This window comes from Pecten maximus, chromosome 13 (assembly GCF_902652985.1).
Source record: "Pecten maximus chromosome 13, xPecMax1.1, whole genome shotgun sequence".
NCBI classification, from domain to species: domain Eukaryota; kingdom Metazoa; phylum Mollusca; class Bivalvia; order Pectinida; family Pectinidae; genus Pecten; species Pecten maximus.
The window spans coordinates 38,249,021-38,269,670 of NC_047027.1; the positions used below are offsets into that span (position 1 = coordinate 38,249,021).

Genomic DNA, 20,650 nt, shown 5'->3' on the forward strand with positions numbered 1-20,650 from the left:
ATGCCACCGTACAATTTAAAGTCGAGGTTTCCGACTTCCTAGATAATTATCACGGCGTTATTATCTCGGCAATTAGGCTTATAAGTCGCCATATTTTTCGAATCATGTCGACATATTTGTTTATGATGTTGACATCTTCTCGGAAATATGTCGACATCTTTAAGACGTAAGTCGGCAAATCGATGGCAGAAACATGCCACCAACATCGCTAAAAGTTAACAAAGCAAGCTAAAATCCACAAGACAGAAGTGTAAAGCGAGAATCTCTGATCTATAGACGGAGATTGGAAACAATTACAACTCCGTCATCTTTACACATAGTAAACTGGTCAACTGTACCATGTTTGACGGATCGTCGTCTGTACTGAGGTAGAGTTCAGCTCCATCGTCGGCCATGATATGGAAGCTGTACTGCCCATCAAAAGGAGGCACGAAGAATCCGCTCATCTTGGTGACCATGTTATCCATGGTACTGTCAGTATAGTAGGCTTCGTCCACGAAATCCGTAAAGTAATCTGCCGCGTTACTATCCAAGGATCCTACTTCAGACAGCAAAGACTGCGTCTTTGTGGTCGCATTCCAGATTTCTAGCTTCAGACCACGGTTACCTGTGACATTATCAACGGTAGATAATTTATTTCAGGTAAATGATTCATTAAAGGAAGAAAATTTATTTCAGGTAAATGATTCATTAAAGGAAGATAAATTATTTCAGGTAAATTATTCATTAAAGGAAGATAAATTATTTCAGGTAAATTATTCATTAAAGGAAGATAATTTATTTCAGGTAAATGATTCATTAAAGGAAGATAAATTATTTCAGGTAAATGATTCATTAAAGGAAGATAATTAATGAAAGTTCTCAAATGGTGGTATTTTGTTTTTGTTTTTGTTTTATTTTTGGTTTTTTGTTGTTTTTTGTTGTTTTTTTTTTTTTGTTTTTTGTTTTTGTTGTTTTTGGTGTTGTTCTTTTTTTTTTTTTTTTAATTTTGAAAACTTACATTTGTATATTGCAAACCTGTATTCTCTAAAATTAAACAACTCTAAACTCTGTGACTTTACCTGAATGTCTGGCAGGTGTTGATCCTGGCTTGGCCGCCGTCTCACAGGTAATGAGTGTCTTGGTCACGGAACCCTTTATGGTACAGGGCGTACCTACAAGGTGTGGAACAATGTTTCGTTAGTTTGTACCTTGGTCAAGTACTGATCATTTAAACTACATGAATTAGTATTCCTCTTGTCCCCCTAAATTTGTAATTAATACCATCTTTCCAACTATTTAATTATCAACGCTCCAATAATCTTCTGTGAGTTTCAATTAATCTCAGGAATTACTACTGTATCTCACTATATATATATATAATCAAATGAATCATGTTATAAGATATATAAAGAAGTCTGCAAAATAATCGTTTAATGACTATAAAGTAGAGCACTAACACTTTATACTTCGATAGATAATATTCACTTCGTGAAAATTTTAAAAGTGTAATTTGAGAGTATGACCACGTAGAGAAAAGACGTTGACAGAAAGGATCCAAAATTTACAATTAAAAATTTAGTGTGTATATACAAATTTGTCACGAAGTTGCTTGTCAACGAAGGATTTGACAAAGGAAACCGAAGTTTCATTATTTCATTAAACAATGGCATATCAAACATACAATAGATTTGTCCCTTTATGTTCCCGGTGTAAGGAATTAACTTTACTTAGAAATGTTTTTGAGTGGATAAATGGGAAATGTGTTACACTATGTGACAACCCTGATGAAAACGTATTTAATGACGTCATACCCGTAAATTAAAAGTTTCAACTAAAATTATGCACCGTTGGAGAAAAGAAAGTTGTAAAATTCCCTGACTTAAGACCTGTACGTCTGGTTAATACTTACCTCCAACCATCACCACGGCACCATTGCGGGTTTGGTCGAAATTTCTTCCTGTGATGGAGATCAGAGTTCCTCCCTCCACACTGCCAGTGGTAGGGTTGATTGACGTGACCTCTAAAACAACGCATAATGAGTAATTAGAATGAACAAATGAAAAAATATATATACTTAGAATTTTTCCTGAATATAAATGCTATGAATATGATATCGCAAATAAATGAAAAAGAAAACTTACATCAATGTATGTTCATAACACACTTTATAGAGAACGCCCGTAACATTAATTAAAAAAATCATTCATGTATATTTTTATATTTCTTAGTTTTAATTTGATATAACACGATATGCAATGTAAAAAAAACCTAGACTTCGACAATGGAATGGGAGAGGTTTTATTTCTGGGAACTGGTCAAATCATCACTCTTATTACAGTATCAAAGTGTCTGTGTTGCTAGGTATATTAAGTATATTGACAAAACAAATCACATTCTACGTCACAATAACAATGAATGTTGAGATACAATAGACAATGAAATAGATTGAGCCTAGGTTTACTCCAGACACAACAGACACTTTAACAGGTAATTATGTGTTAAATGTCTGGGCTTTAACCCGGATATTGTCCCCGACCTTACCTGAGAAAGTCTGGAACATGTAGAACTGGTAATTTCCACTGACTTGGTACAGGTCCATACTGGGTTCAGCCCTTAATAAAGAAATCACTTCAATAAGATTACATTTTGATGACTGAACTAGAACATAAAACTAAAAGGTTCTTTACGTCAATATTAAGAGAATAATGACCTACTGGTATCCGTATATTTACTACGCTTCACGATTAATTTAAGTATATATAATATCATAACCGGATATGTTTTAGTACTGTAACTGTGGTCTTTATGATTTATTAATATTAAATGCCTTAATTTGGAATTGAACGCATGGCCCCTAGCTTAGAGACATTCTCACAACCCGAGTAGATAGGAAGCGCCAAGTATTTACCGGGGTTATATTCACCCTATTCGAGTCAGTGTTAACCGGGTTACAAACAAGAAATGGTAAATTCAATGTTCTTACCTTCCGTATTCGTCTGATATGATGAAGGTACCGTTGATGTTTCCTGTAACCACAAACTTGTTTATTAGTTACAGAAGTATTGTAATAATTATATCTTACCTAAACGTCCGGCCACCTGATAACCTCAATGAATGATAATTCGTTATTATAGTGTAACAGTGATTGGTCTGTCTGCCAGACATTGTAATATAACGCGGAAAATGCCATAGGCACAGGAATACTGTGAAATGTTTAACACGAATATTGTGAAATAAATACTCTTTTCGAATTAAACAGATATGATATGGCACAGTCTTCATGAAGCCGGTGCCCTACTTACTACAACGGTTTGGCGTGAACCTTGACCAGTGGTCAATACTTACCTATCTTAGTGCCGCTCTCGCCGATTTTACATTTGATGTAACCATAGTCACTGTCGTCACTGTCCAGCTGGATTCCGTAACTGTGGAAACAAAGATTTTGGGATAAATTGTCAATAATTTTCATTTTGTAATAAGATCGTCTAATATTTTTGTTTTTGTTTTTTGTTGTTTTTGTTTTTGTTTTGTTTTTTGTTTTGGAAAACGTATTGTTAATTCTCAACCCCTACTTCTCGGAAAAGTTTAACAACAAATCTAAATATATAAACCTAAGTTTTTTTTACTAAATGCAAATTCTATCATACATACCAGTCGGTTTTTAGGTAGGTCTAACGAGCTATAGTCATTTTGATAGCAGTTCTAATCAGAACAAACTGATAAGAAAACGCTACATACAATATGGGAGAAAACTACTTTACAAAATAAACTTAAACCTTAACGACAAACCAAGCACAACAACATTTTATTTGGCTTATATTTACTTACAACACATCGTCAGCTTTCTTCAGCTCACAACTTTGGCCTCCAACATAAACTCTAAAAATAGAAAAATTCAGTTAATGATTTCTCATATCTCTGATTATGCAGGGTAGATGAGGAGAGACATTGTTCCGTGTACCTCAATAGCAATAAAATATACATGTATACAAAACGTCTATAGTACATTTTAATTTCGATTAAATTCCATCTTGTACTTTCTTGCAAAGTCATTTTTTCTTTACCTCCTCTGAATTCGATATCGAAACATTTTCTACAAAATACCGCATCTACGGAAGCCCATTGGTGCCAAATGTTAAACGTAAAAAAAACGCAAATTAAACGCAATATTCGCAATAATTATTGCGTTTATTCGTAAAAGTATTGCGTTTAAACGCAATAAATTTATTTTTTTACATTTAACATTTGGCATCAATGGGCTTCCGTATGCATCCATGTTGCTTTATTGAGGTATAATTCTTTTAAACATGTAATTTTTACCTACCGGAGAATGCTGACTGATTTCCCATTGGAGCTCTCGTCCGTGTTACTTCCGTATTTGTCTGTGAAGATCTTCCCGTAAAACTTCACAATTGTACCTTAAAGACAACATAATTGGTTAGAATATTTTGAAATAACATGAAATCCATGCCACCTTCCATACAAATGTAAAACTGTAAAATTTATCGTTTCCGCACTAAGGATATGTATCGGACGACATCATTTATTTCCAATTCCATTCGATCTACAATCTTAAAAATGTCGTTGATTAAATATCACGATTCAATGATGCATCCAAACCAAAAACAGCAATTTAAACAACACATCGTACAGGAATTTCCTACAAGTACACAGTTGATATTTTTAGTAAGTGGAAACAACAATATATCAAATCATAATTGTCTATATTTGGTCAAACATCCATTATCTTATTGTTCTGCGCTGAATACACTTCGTAAAGGTAATTATAAGTCTGAATATGAATGGCTTTCTTACCTGGAGGACCAGAGCGAGGCTCAATGCTACTGATGGTTGGGGTGTTTGATGAGCTAGTCTGAAATTAAGGTACACCATTTAATATTATAATAATCAAATTATATATCTCAACATTCTAAATAAATAGGATTCGGAGTTCCTTAGGAAGAAAATTATGGCTAACCTAGGTTTAGTAAAAGATTTTGACATTTTATCAAATGAATGAGTTTGAATTATTTTAAATGGATTCGTAACGTCGTTTTGAATTGATGGAATTTGTAGATGTATTTTTTATAGGCAGTCATCATCTCAAATTTAAGAAGTTCAATTGACACTGAGGAAGTTATTTTCCAAGACACCATGATGAATTGTAAATGCCTTTATTTTAAATCCAATGTTCCTTCCCTTGCGATACTTACTGCGAATGGACAGTTATTACAGATGTTGCTATCGGAGACAGCGACCCCATCTACTGCCACCTTAACTTCGTACGAGTCAGCGGGCATACGTCTGTATTAAAAACAAACAATAGAAATAAAGTCATTGTTCTCAAATTATCTCTTGTGTAGATGACTGTTGATTTGTGTCTTACCATATACTACACAGCAGTTTTAGAAATATATTTTATAAAGACAGTAAAAGTAAAGAAAGACATTTTCTCAACTAAAATGTTATATTGATATTTCATTTTAGCGGAATTGTGTGAAGATATAATTGAGCCAGGCTTTGTATTATTATTTGAGTTGGAAACATGATATTAATTGAGGGTCGCATTTCAAATACGATACCAATATATCTTAAACATGAACAATGTCATTTAAAATAAAACCTGTGTTATTTTTTAGTGTCATGTTCTTAAAAATATGACGTTACTAAAATATAATTGCAACCAAGACTTTTTGGAGTTATTTTCTGAACAGACACGGATAACATACCTGGATTCGGATAACGGAATGATCGCGATGACGTCATACTTACGGAGTGTTGCACTGGATTTGCGTCTCGTGGCTGCCATCTTTATGTATTTCACAATCAAACTGCTGGGTCCCAGACACCAGCGTCACAGCGTTACCGAGGTGGGCGTTTCCCTCTCCATAGTTAAATTGGTTTTTGGCAAAACCTGATCCCGCTAAGGTAAGTCTTGTTGCTCCATTTTTGCTGCCCTTGGACGGATTAACACTTGTTACCGTCGCACATTCTGAAAACAGCAATGGTGGGAATTACGACCAGGCCTCAATATCTAGAGCACGAAGATGTGACATTGTTCCCTACAAACTCAAAATACGGATCTCTTATCCCTGTGATGGTAATGCATTTGAATCCCAAATCATATTTCTGTAATAGATTATCATGTCCCTGTGGTAGTTATGTAATAGATTATCATGTCCCTGTGGTAGTTATGTATTAGATTACCATGTCCCTGTGATGGTAATACATTTGTATCCAAAATCATACTTCTGTAATAGATTATCATGTCCCTGTGATTGTAATACATTTGTATCCAAAACCATATTTATGTAATTGATTATCATGTCCCTGTGATGGTTATGTAATAGATTATCATGTCCCTGTGATGGTAATACATTTGTATCCAAAACCATATTTATGTAATTGATTATCATGTCCCTGTGATGGTAATACATTTGTATCCAAAACCATATTTATGTAATTGATTATCATGCCCCTGTGGTAGTTATGTAATAGATTACCATGTCCCTGTGATGGTGATACGTTTAATTAGACTAGCGGAATATAGAGACTGAGTATTTTGGATATCTGTGTGTAGACAATATATAGCTTGGATATGTACATTTGTATGTCGTGTTAATAACTTTATTATCATTATTCCAACATACAGCACTCGAAAAATGTTCATTGAACATGTTTAAAATCTTCATTTTTCTGAACATACCTTATATGGAACATACCTTATATGGAACATACCTTATATGGAACATACCTTATATGGAACATGCCTTATATGGAACACACCTTATATGGAACATGCCTTACATGGAACATACCTTATATGGAACATACCTTATATGGAACATACCTTATATGGAACATACCTTATATGGAACATGCCTTATATGGAACATACCTTATATGCAACACGCCTTATATGAAACATACCTTATATGGAACATACCTTATATTGAACATGCCTTAAATGGAACATACCTTACAATGTATATGGAACATACCTTATATGGAACTTACTTGTGAAAGAGAATGATTAAATATAAATCAGGTGATGTTATCTTTCTGAATTTGTGGATAGGAAAACGGATCAATGACGGATCAGAAAAAATATTTAAGACTCAACAAACAGCCATTGAATATATGGTCTAAACAGGATTAAAAACGTTAATAATAAAAACATTTGGTAGCCCGAACCGTGTTTGTGATTCAGACGATTAAAAGTACAAGATATTTTTATAACGAATTCCGATCATTAACCGATAAGGTATTATATGTAAACCCCTGCTGACGTCAAACTTAACTTATATAAAATATTTGTTTTCGTAATTAACGTAAATGTTTACTTATCTTTAAACCAATTATATAAATCAGTCCAACAATACAATTATGTTATCGTTTCAGTCCAGTAAATGTACAAAAAGCTTAACTTAGTATGTAATGAAAACAAAGCGGGACTGGATGTCTGTGGTTCCAGCTAAGAGTACACGGCGATCTGTCTATGACGGTTGTGTATTGCTGTAAGTAACATTTACAATCTTAATCTCGGTATCTTTAATGCTACATCTGTGACCTTTATGTCACAGTGTTGTGATATTCATCTCACAGTTTTACGATATTTATGTCACGGTTTTACGATATTTCTGTCACAGTTTTATGATATTTATTTCACAGTTTTACGATATTTATGTCACAATGTTGATCTTTATTACACTACATTGTATTTTTTTCGGCTTTTGAAAAATTAAAAATTAAAACAAAACAAAGAAAACATGAAGAAGCGGCTCATTTTCACTTCCCTTTAACACATAGATATAAATTATACATAAGTTAATGTATATAACAAAGTCATCCCCGGTTTACCCTACTGACCGGGCCACATCTATCATTTTGTTTAAAAATCCTATTACCTGAACAAATACCAATTGATAGAGGTATATAGTTTATGTTTGCCGTTTGAAATCGATAACTTAATTGAATAAATAGCCAGGTTCTATACCAGCCCTCCGACACGTGTAGGTACACGAGTACGCATGACGGCAGGTCAGACTAGCTGGAGGTCACGGCCGTGATCTACTCAAATCCAATTACTTAATCGCTTTAAAGAACGTATAGTAATTAGTAAGGTATTTATGGTATCCTTTTGAACAAACAATATATTGATTAAGGCATTATAGTATTTATATTTAATTTATTTACAAGTATTTGTTTGTTTGCGCACGAATTTCCCAGATTGATACGAAGAGCCAATGTCTATTTATGCTCGTTCATCTCGTTCCCATAAAGGGGCCGTGGTGGCCGAGTGGTTAGGTGTCCCGACACTTTAACACTAGCCCTCCACCTCTGGGTTGCGAGTTCGAAACCTACGTGGGGCAGTTGCCAGGTACTGATCGTAGGCCGAGGTTTTTCTCCAGGTACTCCGGCTTTCCTCCACCCCATACCGAATTGAAGTAAACATTGTGCGGGCGTTTAAATCGGTATTGTTACATCTGTGATGTCACAGCAAATCTCAAGCGTCATTTGAATTGTGATGACGCAAAGTAAGCTAGAATGGATTCAAAATATCGCAGTATTGTAGCGAGCATATTAGCTAGCGAAAACTATTTTTACTTGTCTTCATTGACACATTACACTTCATCATTAATTATACATGTACCCATCCATATTCATTATTTTTTGTGAAAGAAAATGTGTGTGTGGATCTTTATGTAACTCTGGAAAAATAAAAAATAAAATTATAAAAAAACAACAAAATCAACTATTTTCATCAGCGTATCAACAAAAGAGCATATCAGCAAGCAAAAAAAACTGTTTTCACAAATGTATGAACAAATATTTTGTATGGTTATGGCATAATTCGTTAAAAATCCTACACAGTTAATGGAACATTGAGGGATTGTCTACATCGTGACGACAACGTGACGTCATAGTGACGTATAGAGTGTCGATGTATTAACTTGTATCGCTGTACTAAATTGGCCCCAGGGAGAATTTAGGCTAAAGTTTTTTTGCCACTCTACATTTAATTTGGCCATATTTGACCCATGTTACTGACCAGTGAATGTTTATTTATCAACAACACGTTTGTTTACATTTCATTACAGAGAGAGTGGAGTCATATAAAGCTAGCACGCATTAGTCCGTATCGATTTCTGGTGTTTTAATAATAATCTCGACTTAATGGCAAGATAAAATGTGTTAAAGCTAAAATGAAATTTCTAAATCAATTGTTTTAATTGAAATATTCTAGATCTTTTGTTTATTTATAATAAAACTTTTTGTTTAATCTATTATTGTAACTGGTATCAAATATCATTAAGTGGTTTTTATTTACAAGTCTCGTTTAACCTTTTCACGATCCGGCCGATTTCATGACTTCTGGTATTTTAATTATTTATCAGTGTGTATTTACTTAAACTAAGAAGGGTCAGTTTCTGTCCGGCAATCTAATAGAGTACATAAAGTAAATTATACTACAGGGTTTCAAGTACAGCCGTCTGAGGTCTGATATTTAATTATTTTATTTTCCTATATAAAGAAGAATAATTATACGAACTTGTGGTCAACACATATTTTTAACATAGATTAGCAACATAATGGAGTGCGCATGTCCTTCGACCAGGTGGCAAGCGCGTTACCCAAATACGCATAAAACCGTTCCATGTAATTAAATTAAACTGATTCATTTTGCTTCTGAAGTGTTTTGACAAACTTAGAACGAATAAATAAGACTTTTTATTTCTTTAAATGAAATTTCTATTACAATACACATGTAAAGTGCGTCGATGGCGGGGAGTTATGTTAGATATACAAATATTGGTGGCGACACACAATATCACGTCCCTACAATGGCCGATAGTAACATAACGACAGGATTAGCGTCATTATCAACGATTTAATCAGTTGGGTAAAGTATTGGCCACATTTAACTTTAACATTGGTCAAAATAAACGTGTAAAAGCCCACAGCTTGTCCATGAATGGAAGATCCTAAACTGTAAACTACACAAATCTGGAATAAAAATAGCCTGTGGTCAGTTAGATAATGATCTAGGCGAACTTATACAACGACAGCCTGGTCAGATTTTATATAAATATGGACAGGTCAGTTTCATCGCAAATGTGCCACCAACAAAATTTTAAAAAAGCTGAATATTTCTGACAAATGGTAGCCGATAGAGCATGTGTTTTCGTTGATTTTTCGAACAATTGTATAGAATCCAAATTATAGCCAGTCATATTGGCGTACAAAGTATGTCTGACTCTCTGCCTGTAAACTACACAGTTAAGTATCAATATAATTGGACGTTCTGTAATCATTATTAATATTTAATCTTAAATATAACCACAGGCACTTAGATTTGTAATTATTTTGGGGCTTGTGTAAGTCTTCATAATTACACGTACGCTTAAGTAATACGGGAAATATGATGATAAACGGAGCAACTGATAATAAAGTAGACATGATAATATGCGGAATATTTGATAATATGTGAAAGATATGGTTATACAAGGTCATCATGATAATATGCGGAATATTTGATTATATGTGAAAGATATGGTTATACAAGGTCATTATGATAATATGCGGAATATTTGATAATATGTGAAAGATATGGTAATACAAGGTCATCATGATAATATGCGGAATATGTGATTATATGTGAAATATATGGTAATTCACGGTAACGTGATAATATGCGGAATATGTGATTATATGTGAAAGATATGGTAATTCACGGATAACGTGATAATATGCGGAATATTTGATAATATGTGAAAGATATGGTTATACACGGTCATGATAATATGCGGAATATTTGATAATATGTGAAAGATATGGTAATTCACGGATAACGTGATAATATGCGGAATATTTGATAATATGTGAAAGATATGGTAATTCACCGTCAACATGATAATATGCGGAGGATAGGATGATACACGAGATATTTGATAATATGCGGAAGATACATGTATGGTACCACGGAAGATAGACACGGCTTTAATCATGACAATGATTATGTATGTCCTAAATCGAGATCACACTGATGATTAATTATGAAAAGAGCTTAACTAACGGCGAGTGTAATTAGATTATGGTAAGTCTATATCTAACTATGTACGTCTGAGTCAAAAGTTCAGGACGGCGCAGATCAGGCTCGCTGATCCATAAATCTTTGAATCTCCTGGAATTATTAGGGTTCCAAAAGTAATTGTGAGCTAAGTATTCCAAGTGTTATAATTGCAGGTCATAATTTGCGATTTTCATCTTTAAAATAATACCCGTTGTTTATTTATTCGAGGGTTGGGTAAGTTGTAAAATCGAATGGATATTTTGTTGTTGTTGTTGTTGTTGTTTTTTTTGCTTGTTTTTTTTTCTTTTCCTTTCTTATAAATACATGTACAAGGATTAATAGTTTGCTCCAAGGGGATTAATAAATGTTATTCCACCTGAGTAGCTCTTTACCTGAAATCTGAACTTAATCTCGGACTTTGTGAATGATTTGGCATAAGTCATAGCAATCATTAGTACTTGTAGCCACTTTAATTACGTCAACATATTCATAATTAACCATTGACGTCAGCGAAAAGAATGCCCTCACACCACGAGCGCGAGACTGACCTTCCCAGTCGGTCACTCAATCTTAAATGGATTTTACAGTGATGTCTTAAAAATAAACATATTTACTCGAGACTTTGGCCTGATATCATATCTGATTGTTAATCAATAAATTTACAATTTCCCTGATTTTAAGCGTTATTACTTTTGATGATGATTCCCGAGGAGCTCCGAATGTGTTAATTGTGTATTTAATTAATGTTTTCTGGCTAATAAAAATCATTGCTACCGTCGGTAGTATAGACATGGGAAATCTGGACATGTTTTGGTACCAATTGCTTTACTTCGGTCAATTCCGTCAAGACTCGGAATCAAACTAAGGATGTATGTCACACGCCAGTAAATCTACTATCTATCGTTGAGGAAAAATTGCAGCGTCCACGGATAAATCGAGAGAAATAACGACGAAAAAATGTCCAGCTGTGTTGTGGAGAGCTGACACCTTTCTCAGACTGGAGCTAACTTTCCTTTAGCATATAGAGGGTGGTAGGACGTCTACTTAAGAGGTCAGTAGTTCGAGTCCCGGTATAGGATGTTAAATTTTGAGTGATATTTTGTATGTTGGTTTTGAATCAGTCTTATTGTTTTCATTCAAAACGCAAATGTTGAATTGATGACTGTCAACGGTCATATCGCACTGTCGCGTTGGCGTCCACGCCAAGCGAAAAAGCGACAGTGTGCAATACGAAAAGCCACAACGCGCCATGCGACAAAATTACGTGACGGTCGCAATTTCGAGGAACTTTTGTCGCGTTTTTTTTTTTTTGCATTGAGCGCTGTCGCTCTTCGCATTTCGCACGCGAAACTCAACAATGCGACATAAGAAAAAAGACAACGTACCATTGAAAGAACGATAATGCGTCATGCGAAGAGGGAACGTGGACCATGCCACAAACAACGGCATTACGTCAGAATTTTTATGGCGCACTATCATGTAATGTTGTTGCATGGCGCACTGTCACTGTTCGCTTGGCGCACTGTCACTCTTCGTATGGCGCATTGTCACTCTTCGCATGGCGCACCGCACTCTTCGCATGGCGCACTGCCACTTTTCGCATGGCGCACTGTCACTTTTCGTATGGCGCACTGTCACTCTTCGTATGGCGCATTGTCACTCTTCGCTTGACGTACCACACTCTTCGTATGGCGCACTGCCACTTTTCGCTTGGCGCACTGTCACTCTTTGCAAGCCGCATCGTCACGTTTCGCTTGGCGGGGCGGCAATCCTGGCAGTGTGACAGGTCGTAATCGACCACCATTATAAATCGGATACTGTTCTCCAAACATCTTCCATGTCTAAACTTTCCTTCTTGTTCTAATCTTCTCTACACGAGATGTATACCTACCTTATATATCTAAATTGCTGTTCAACATACCGGTCAGATGAGACAAAAGCTGACGAAATCAATAACACTTGTACGCCACCGTTATTGTTTTATTGTTTTCCAATCAACATACTTAGTCATATCAATATCAGACCGATTCAAACCTGTCACGTGATCGGCCCGAGATCAGTTCCTAGACACAGCGCGACCATCCTTGTTTGTAAAATCAATAAAGCTTATTTTAAACGTCTTTCATTGACACATCGGACACACAGGCTATTTGACAGATTCGGCTCCGAAATACTTCAACTGGTAATAACGACATATTGAACACGATTTTTATTCCGTTAAATGCTGTTGAAACGGTTCAGAAATTAAAAAAAAAATGCTCTCGTCTGAAAGCGCTGTGTTACTGACGAAAATCGTCGGCTCATCAGTTATTTGAAAAATGAAAATTACATTATTATTTCAACATGTCTTATTTCTCTCCTTTTTTCGTACATACAATGTCTCCTGATGTATAGAATTTTGTTTTTATCTTTATCAGAAATGTCTCTTCCGACTTACTATCCTAAGGTGTTTTGTAGAGAGTTGTTATGTCTACATCAAGCGAAAATCTGATGAAATTTGTATACAGTAAAGTTAATTATCTCTATTATTCTATCAGTTTAGTCGCGAGAGCGTATTTCTTATAACATTTTGATTTTTTACATATATGATATTATGAAATCATAAACTGATTCACATGCATAATTTCTGTTTATATATATATATTTTTTAAAATATGTTTTCTATGATTAGAAGGTTTCGAGATTAGCAATGGTATTTGTGTTCAGCCAATCCCGGAGAGACGTAATTGAGATAACTAAATCTGGTCAGTGTCATAAAGATTGGTGTAATGGTATCCGGCTATCGCGAGGGAATATCGCACGTCATCTCTCATCCGTATTTATAGAATTGTGTATTCTGGTTTTCTGGAATCAATCCTCTTCAGTAGCTACGTAAATATATAATTTCGTATTTTTCTGTCATTTTGGTACAAAATGAACAGGTTTTTTTCAAATGTAATTAAATGTTGAGCATATGCCTCAAATAATTGCTGAGTTTTTCACAATATAAGTTTGTTTCCATCGAAATATCCAGAAAGAATGGATCGTGTTTAGTATTTTCCCCCGAAGTTTGATAAATGATGTAAAGCGGCACAGGAAATTTAGTTAATTGTCGCATATATATTCTACTGATATTTAAATAAAATCTTGCCATATTTGCGTCAAAAAATAAAACCCGCCACATCTAAAACACATGCCATTAAATGTCACAATCAGAAATTGTACCATTTTCAGACTCTCGAATTTAGTGTGATCGGTATTAGATACCTGTAACTTGATTTCAGCTGTCGCGGGTTTGCTCAAATGCTTAAAAAACATATAAAAAAAGTAAACGACCAATTAAAAAAAAAAAAACGAAAATTAAAAAACAGAAAAAAAAAACGATACGAAAAAAAACAACAAGATAAAAATAAGAAAAAAACAAAAACACAACAACACAACAACATAGAAAAACAAAAAAACTTACCCGAAAACTTCAGCAATACGAAAATAACGAAAAGTTGTATAAGCAGCCTCTGACCGGTGACCGCCATTCCACTCAGACAGAGTAGATTCTTTCTTCTGAAATGTAGATCACATACATCTATATAAGTACATAGGGAAAATCAATCATGTGGACTTAACTCTACCGGCGATCGATTTCAAAACAGCCAATCGGAACACGTGAGTTTGTAGCCAATGGAGCGTGCGATTTTTTACTGTCCACTATGCCGGCCATTAAAATGTCAGCAGTTTTTAATCTGGTAAAATAATTACGAAACGGTTCAATATAGGCCACATGCCAAGTGTACTGACCAAATGACTGGGAATCTGACAAATTGTGTGGAAATAAATTAGTACCTACGTGAACGAACTCTACGGTACTTTTGTAATTAAATGCAACATTCATCATATACTGTACATACGGGGACGTAAACAACACATTTTTTTTTCTTTTAATTTTATTTTTTCTTCTTTTTGTTGTTGAGGTTTTTTTTTTTTTTCGTTCTGTATTATTTTTTTAAGGTCAGATTTAGTACTGAAGAAATGAATGACTGCGCAGAAAGGAGAATAAGGTGCACTCGTTCGTTCATCCACTCGTCCGTCCGTCCCTACTACCTTTAGTTGAGCGTTCGCCCGTGTGAGGAAGGGACCTTGAGTTCTGTACCATGGCCGATACATACATGAGTCTTAAAAAAATAAATGGTACATGTCGTTTATATTCCTGCTTTAACGCCCAGGTTTATTTTGAAGTGGGACGTCTGGTTCGCTTGTTTTCAGACGGGGCTGGTTATCGCCGGTAGTGTAGTATAGTTCAGTGAGATAGCACTATAAAGTTAGCTCACTCGTTATATGCGTGCAGCTCGTATACAGGGGAATGTCGTAAAATAACCAAAAACGAAACCACTACAGAACGGTACACTGTAGCAAAAGTGATTTTAATCCATAATACTGTGGCGATCTTTGGTATTTCAGGATTCATTACCAAATTATGCTAATCACTTATAAAAGAATTGCCCGGGATTGATTCCGAGTCTTAACGGTATTGGCCGAGATGTGACGATTATTGATATAGGATGAATTCGGAATGGAAGTCCGTATCTTTTATTTTCTTTTACAATTTCAAGAAAGTTTGTATTGATGCAATTGAGAACGGCGACGTTGTATACTAAGTTAACTTAATGTCCAGGATTGGTATGGCAGTATCGTTTGTAGTGTGTTTTAATTAAATACCAAACAGAGTAATTATCGTCGTGGTTTGATACAGTACCAACAATACATACTCTATATTCACCTCCAAATAGTTCAGCTCTAAACAAGTGTAAATAATTAATAGCATCGCAAAGAAATTTTATTGTACTTCGCCTCTTTTTTCGATCATTTTAGAACAATTTTACCATTTTTTATTTGTTGGTGTTAATTAGATGTATTCGTAAACCGCAAGTATCATTTCATACATTTTTGTGCCGGGTAGTGTATACGCTGTCGGCGATATAGTTTCATTAAAGGAGATTTTTTATTAAGAGCTATTACTATATTACACCAAGCCAGGGGCGTAGCTAGGCCAACAAAAATGTGTAAGCCCAGGCGAGGGGTGTGGGGCCTAGGGCAGAGCCCTGGTGGGGGATCAGGGGGTTGGGAGGCGAAGCCCCCCGACGGAAAATGAATTTAAAGATTTATGAGGGTTTGAAATTGATTTCCGAGAGAGTAATTTCAAAATATGTTTACGTAATTATAAATTATACTGAACTACAAGTTTTCCGGTAAAAACATATAATTAATGTGTTTCTATAGTTTAGACAAAAGACAATTGTCTGTCTAAGTAAAAGACATTTTCAATTTGGGTAAGAAATCCCATGTCTAGGTTATTTGGGCCTTTCTGGGATATTTTTTTGTTGGAACATGTAGGTCCGATTTTGTCGTGTTTGTGGTACGTTACTTGGGCAAGGAAATGAGCTATCAGCAGACTGGTTTAACTTTTTAGTCGCTGGTTCTTCTTCCTTGGGTTTGAAAAATGTTTCGACCCTGGGCACATTTTTGAAGCCTTCTTCATTTTGAATACACTTTTCAACATTATACAACCGGAAACAGGGGGTGACAGTATAAAGACGATGTGATAGCTATTCCTGAATGCTCTAGACCTATATTTTATAATATATAGCACACAGTGGTATATTTTCTGGTATTATCAATAATTTGGTTATAATATTAAATCAAACTTTGAAGTAATAATCATCAATTTTTTCGGAGGCTTCTTGAAATGTTGGACCATAACATAAAGGCAGGATTTTTTATGTGTAAGCCCGGGCTTTTTTTTTCTAATGGACGCTACGCCCCTGCAAGCATAAACTTATCTATTAAAAGTCCGTGAAAAAAAAGCTTTATAAAATCTAGCAAAAATCAAAAGTGTAATAAAATCAGAAATGGTTGTATAGAAGTTCGATACATCAATATAACTGTTTTAAAATACAATACTGTACATGATGCTAATTTATATGCGTGCACGTGCGCGCGCGTGCGTTTGATAATGGTAGTTTTGTAACTCTTAGTCTAAGGTTTTGAATCTCAGGACGTGGTTAACCAGCGTGGTCGGCTTTACACATAAAACAGCTTATCACATTAAAGTCCACATGTCTGTAGTTGGTTTGTGTGTCAATATCTCAGCCGTAATTAGGCCCACTTGCATCATAAGAGGTTTAACGAGTGGATTACATAGCTATTTATACGGCTTTGACAAGTAATACTGTAATTGTCTATAAATAAAAATATCTACCTCAGTATACGATAGGTGTCGACAGAGCACGTGTAAAAATATAAACTTGTCCAAAAACATAGTTCTGTCACTATCCGACCGGTTTTTTTCGTCATAATAAACAATCTTTTACAAAGTTTGATATTATCAATGTAGGTATTTTTTTTTTTTATCAAAAGCCGTAAAATTCATTGCTATTTATTTCTTCAGCTAGAATCGATCATTGTTTTAAATATGCAAGTGAACAAATCAGAATTGTGCAACTAATTGTCGTGTCACCGTATTCATAATTTCATAGCTGTCATGAACTCTCCTTTTAGCAAAATTTGTATAATCTCAGCCAATGTGACATCGCGACATGGCCAAACTCAGCCGCCATAATGAACCGAGATTTTATTATAACGGAAACCTGTTACAGTATTAGGATCCAGTCAGAATTAGGATCCAGTCAGAATTAGGATCCAGTCAGAAACTATTCCGACCTTTCCCTCATTGTGCAACATTTTAATTTTTTTTCTTGACATGTTTTAAGTTTCCTTTCACACATTCTAATTTACACCTATCCATGTTATTGACCGGTGGTCATTTGATCTAGGCTTATCAAAGTTTAAGGTTTTAGTCCAGTGGTCAATGAACATTGTATGGACAAGTGTCTGTAAATCAGAACACTTGCCATTCTAGGGCACGTGTACTATCCAATATCTGACCCAAATTAATGCGGCATATTTAATTCCGGATTTTTCCGGAGAATTTGACTTTTTCATGACGTAAATACTTATTAAACCATTGAAGTGGTTCCAAATGTAAGTTTTGAGGATTAGAATACACTGACTAGGATTAATTACTCATGTTACAATCTCGACCACCTCCGGCCATCGGCGGTCAATTACAAACTGACGCCAGTAAACATAAACAGGACAACACGAAAGTTTTATGCCAATTAGCCCCGGGGTACGTCACCAGTGGCCCGTCAGTCGGGGAGTGTGGAGCAAAGGTTCATTAGATTTCCATAGTGTGGCTTTTGATGTTACCGTCAATAATAAGATAGTCGCTTTAAATTTATTATGGCCAGCTAGGACGGGCCGATTCTACCTTTTTGTCGAATTTACCTACATGTTCGAAACACGTGTACATGGTGACAGTATAACATTGTGCAGAGATGCGCCGGAAGTTAGATACATCAGAAGAGAAGCTCTGGACTTGGACGTTAGTAGACATCTTCGCTAGCCAAAACTTCTGATTGCCGCGGTTACTCTCCATGAACGTTCGTGGAATGTGACGCAATCAGAAGTGTCATGGCTTCCTTTCTAAGGAACGACAACTCTGGCCTGATAATCCTCACAAAACAGTAGGGTACCCTCAAATAACTACATTATCATATAACTGTTTGGTCTTCCTGATTCATCCAAAATACAAAAAATGCTGATGAAATAGAGGCCAAGAGAGACTGATGAAAGATTAAGACTGGTGCTAAGCCCCGCCCTACAACGAATTTTAATATCGCTCTCCAAGTTGTCTATAAATGTGCTGTACACACTAGGGAAGGGCAAAATACACAATGACTGTAATAAATGCCCATGTCTCTTTGGTTTGACCGTGTACAAATCGTATGTGATAGATCTTGCCCTTTTGGCTAATGACGCCAGACGAAGGACAGACGGACAGGGGGACGGACGACGAATGCCGGACCACGGCATAAGCTCACATGCTCTTCGGACACGTGAGCTAAAACACGAAAAATGACGGTCGTTTCCATCTTTCAAACTATGTTGGAAGTGCGTATTGTCGGAGAGAAAATAGGCGGTGTCCAGTGTTAAAGGTTGTCTATCTCCGTTAAAGTATAACAGGATGTATTCAGCGTATAAATTTCAAAAATGAAACTAAAACAAGTACCCCATACATATTGACATATTGCCCCCCCCCCCCCCCCCCCCCCCCCCCCCCCCCCCCCCGAAAAAAACCGTAACTAGTTTACGCACAAAACATGAGAGAATCAATTTCATTAGCGACGTCGGTCAAGCGGAGCATAATACTTGGATCTATAATGTCACGTACCTTTGATTTGGAAAATCTCCAACTGTTTTAATTAAAACTCTCTTCTGTCTATCACATGTGTCTGAAATAATGTAGGTTTACTTATATTATCACCGATGACGACTGCATTGTCGATATCCGTTAGTATATAGTATATATATATATATATAATATACCTGTAAACGTCACGATCCATGTGTCTATGACAAACATCTGGACTTAGAAGTCACGAATTTTAACACTTGTCCAATTATCCGAATTAAATGGCCTTTCGGGCCCGTCATTGCATGTCCAAGCTTGGTTAATCCATTATAACGTCAGACGTTAGCCGGACGTCCACGGTCAAAATCTACACTGTAACAAAGGAATATTACGAAACGGAGGATTAAAATGATGTCAACAAGATTTATGTACCCTTTTTATGACGATCGAGGGTTTGAGAATCAACAAATTGTTTTTCTAAACGTGACGTCACTCAGCTTTTACCGTTTTCAGCTGACTGTTTACGATTGTCCTGAACAAATTACGCGTCCATTTTCAGTTCAATCGGTTTTTATTTCCAATTCGATTGAACACCTATAGCGATTCGTCACATGTAAAAAAAAAAGTCTGCTCGACCTTTTGTTTAAATTTAGGCTTCTTTTTTTTTAAGGAAATATAAGATTCATGTATACAAATGTAACGTGCACAGGGGACAACGGAGCGGTCACCCATCCAAGAGCTGACCCCGCTCGACGTTGCTTAACTTCGGTACACAGACGCGACACAGACACAAAAGCTAGCTATGTCCATGAACCATCACACAGAAACGCTTTGTCCTGGATCTCAGCGGACGGAATTTAACCATAGCGTTCATACCGGTTATAAATGCCATCAACCAAATCACCTCAGTACTAATGTATTCTGTACATCATACACTTACTGACTTGATGACATGTTGTTCATTTTCGATATTAACCTAAGTTTACAACTCACCACAGACACATCACAGAGACCTACCCGGTATACATGTGTTCTGTATTTCTAGCTCTGCCGTTTAATTATTCTGAGGTTGACAGTATATTTGCTTTCAAATTGATTTAAATCTGAAGCGTCTGACACAAAGGACATTTATCCTATTGTCCAATCTACAGGGATCCTATGCTTGCGAATATAATGGGTTTGAAGATACTTTTCGACATTATTTTATGTTGGATTTATTTTAACCCGAAGGCAGAATCTGTAAATCTAACAACACCCTTATAATGGTTTTTACGCTGAACTTATTAAAAAGAAATTGTATTTTGTATTCGAAAGAGAATGTCCATACTTCTTATCTCAAATTCATTAAATACAACGTGAACAGAAGT

General features: G+C 35.6%; 1 protein-coding gene across 1 annotated transcript in view; it reads right to left on the reverse strand.

Moving 5' to 3' along the window:
- LOC117340161 (fibrocystin-L-like) overlaps positions 1–19,426 on the reverse strand; it is a 47,633-nt gene extending 28,207 nt beyond the window's left edge. Inside the window, exons 1-13 of the mRNA XM_033901922.1 lie at positions 19,323–19,426; positions 14,502–14,596; positions 5,755–5,974; positions 5,196–5,286; positions 4,798–4,855; positions 4,307–4,400; positions 3,811–3,861; positions 3,328–3,407; positions 2,966–3,008; positions 2,524–2,594; positions 1,892–2,002; positions 1,062–1,154; positions 339–607 (exon numbers count right to left, since the gene is read on the reverse strand). Coding sequence (XP_033757813.1) covers positions 339–607; positions 1,062–1,154; positions 1,892–2,002; positions 2,524–2,594; positions 2,966–3,008; positions 3,328–3,407; positions 3,811–3,861; positions 4,307–4,400; positions 4,798–4,855; positions 5,196–5,286; positions 5,755–5,974; positions 14,502–14,568 — 1,248 coding nt within the window. The 5' untranslated portion in view covers positions 14,569–14,596; positions 19,323–19,426. The remainder of the gene's footprint in view (positions 1–338; positions 608–1,061; positions 1,155–1,891; positions 2,003–2,523; positions 2,595–2,965; positions 3,009–3,327; positions 3,408–3,810; positions 3,862–4,306; positions 4,401–4,797; positions 4,856–5,195; positions 5,287–5,754; positions 5,975–14,501; positions 14,597–19,322) is intronic.
- Between the last annotated feature and the right edge of the window lie 1,224 nt (positions 19,427–20,650).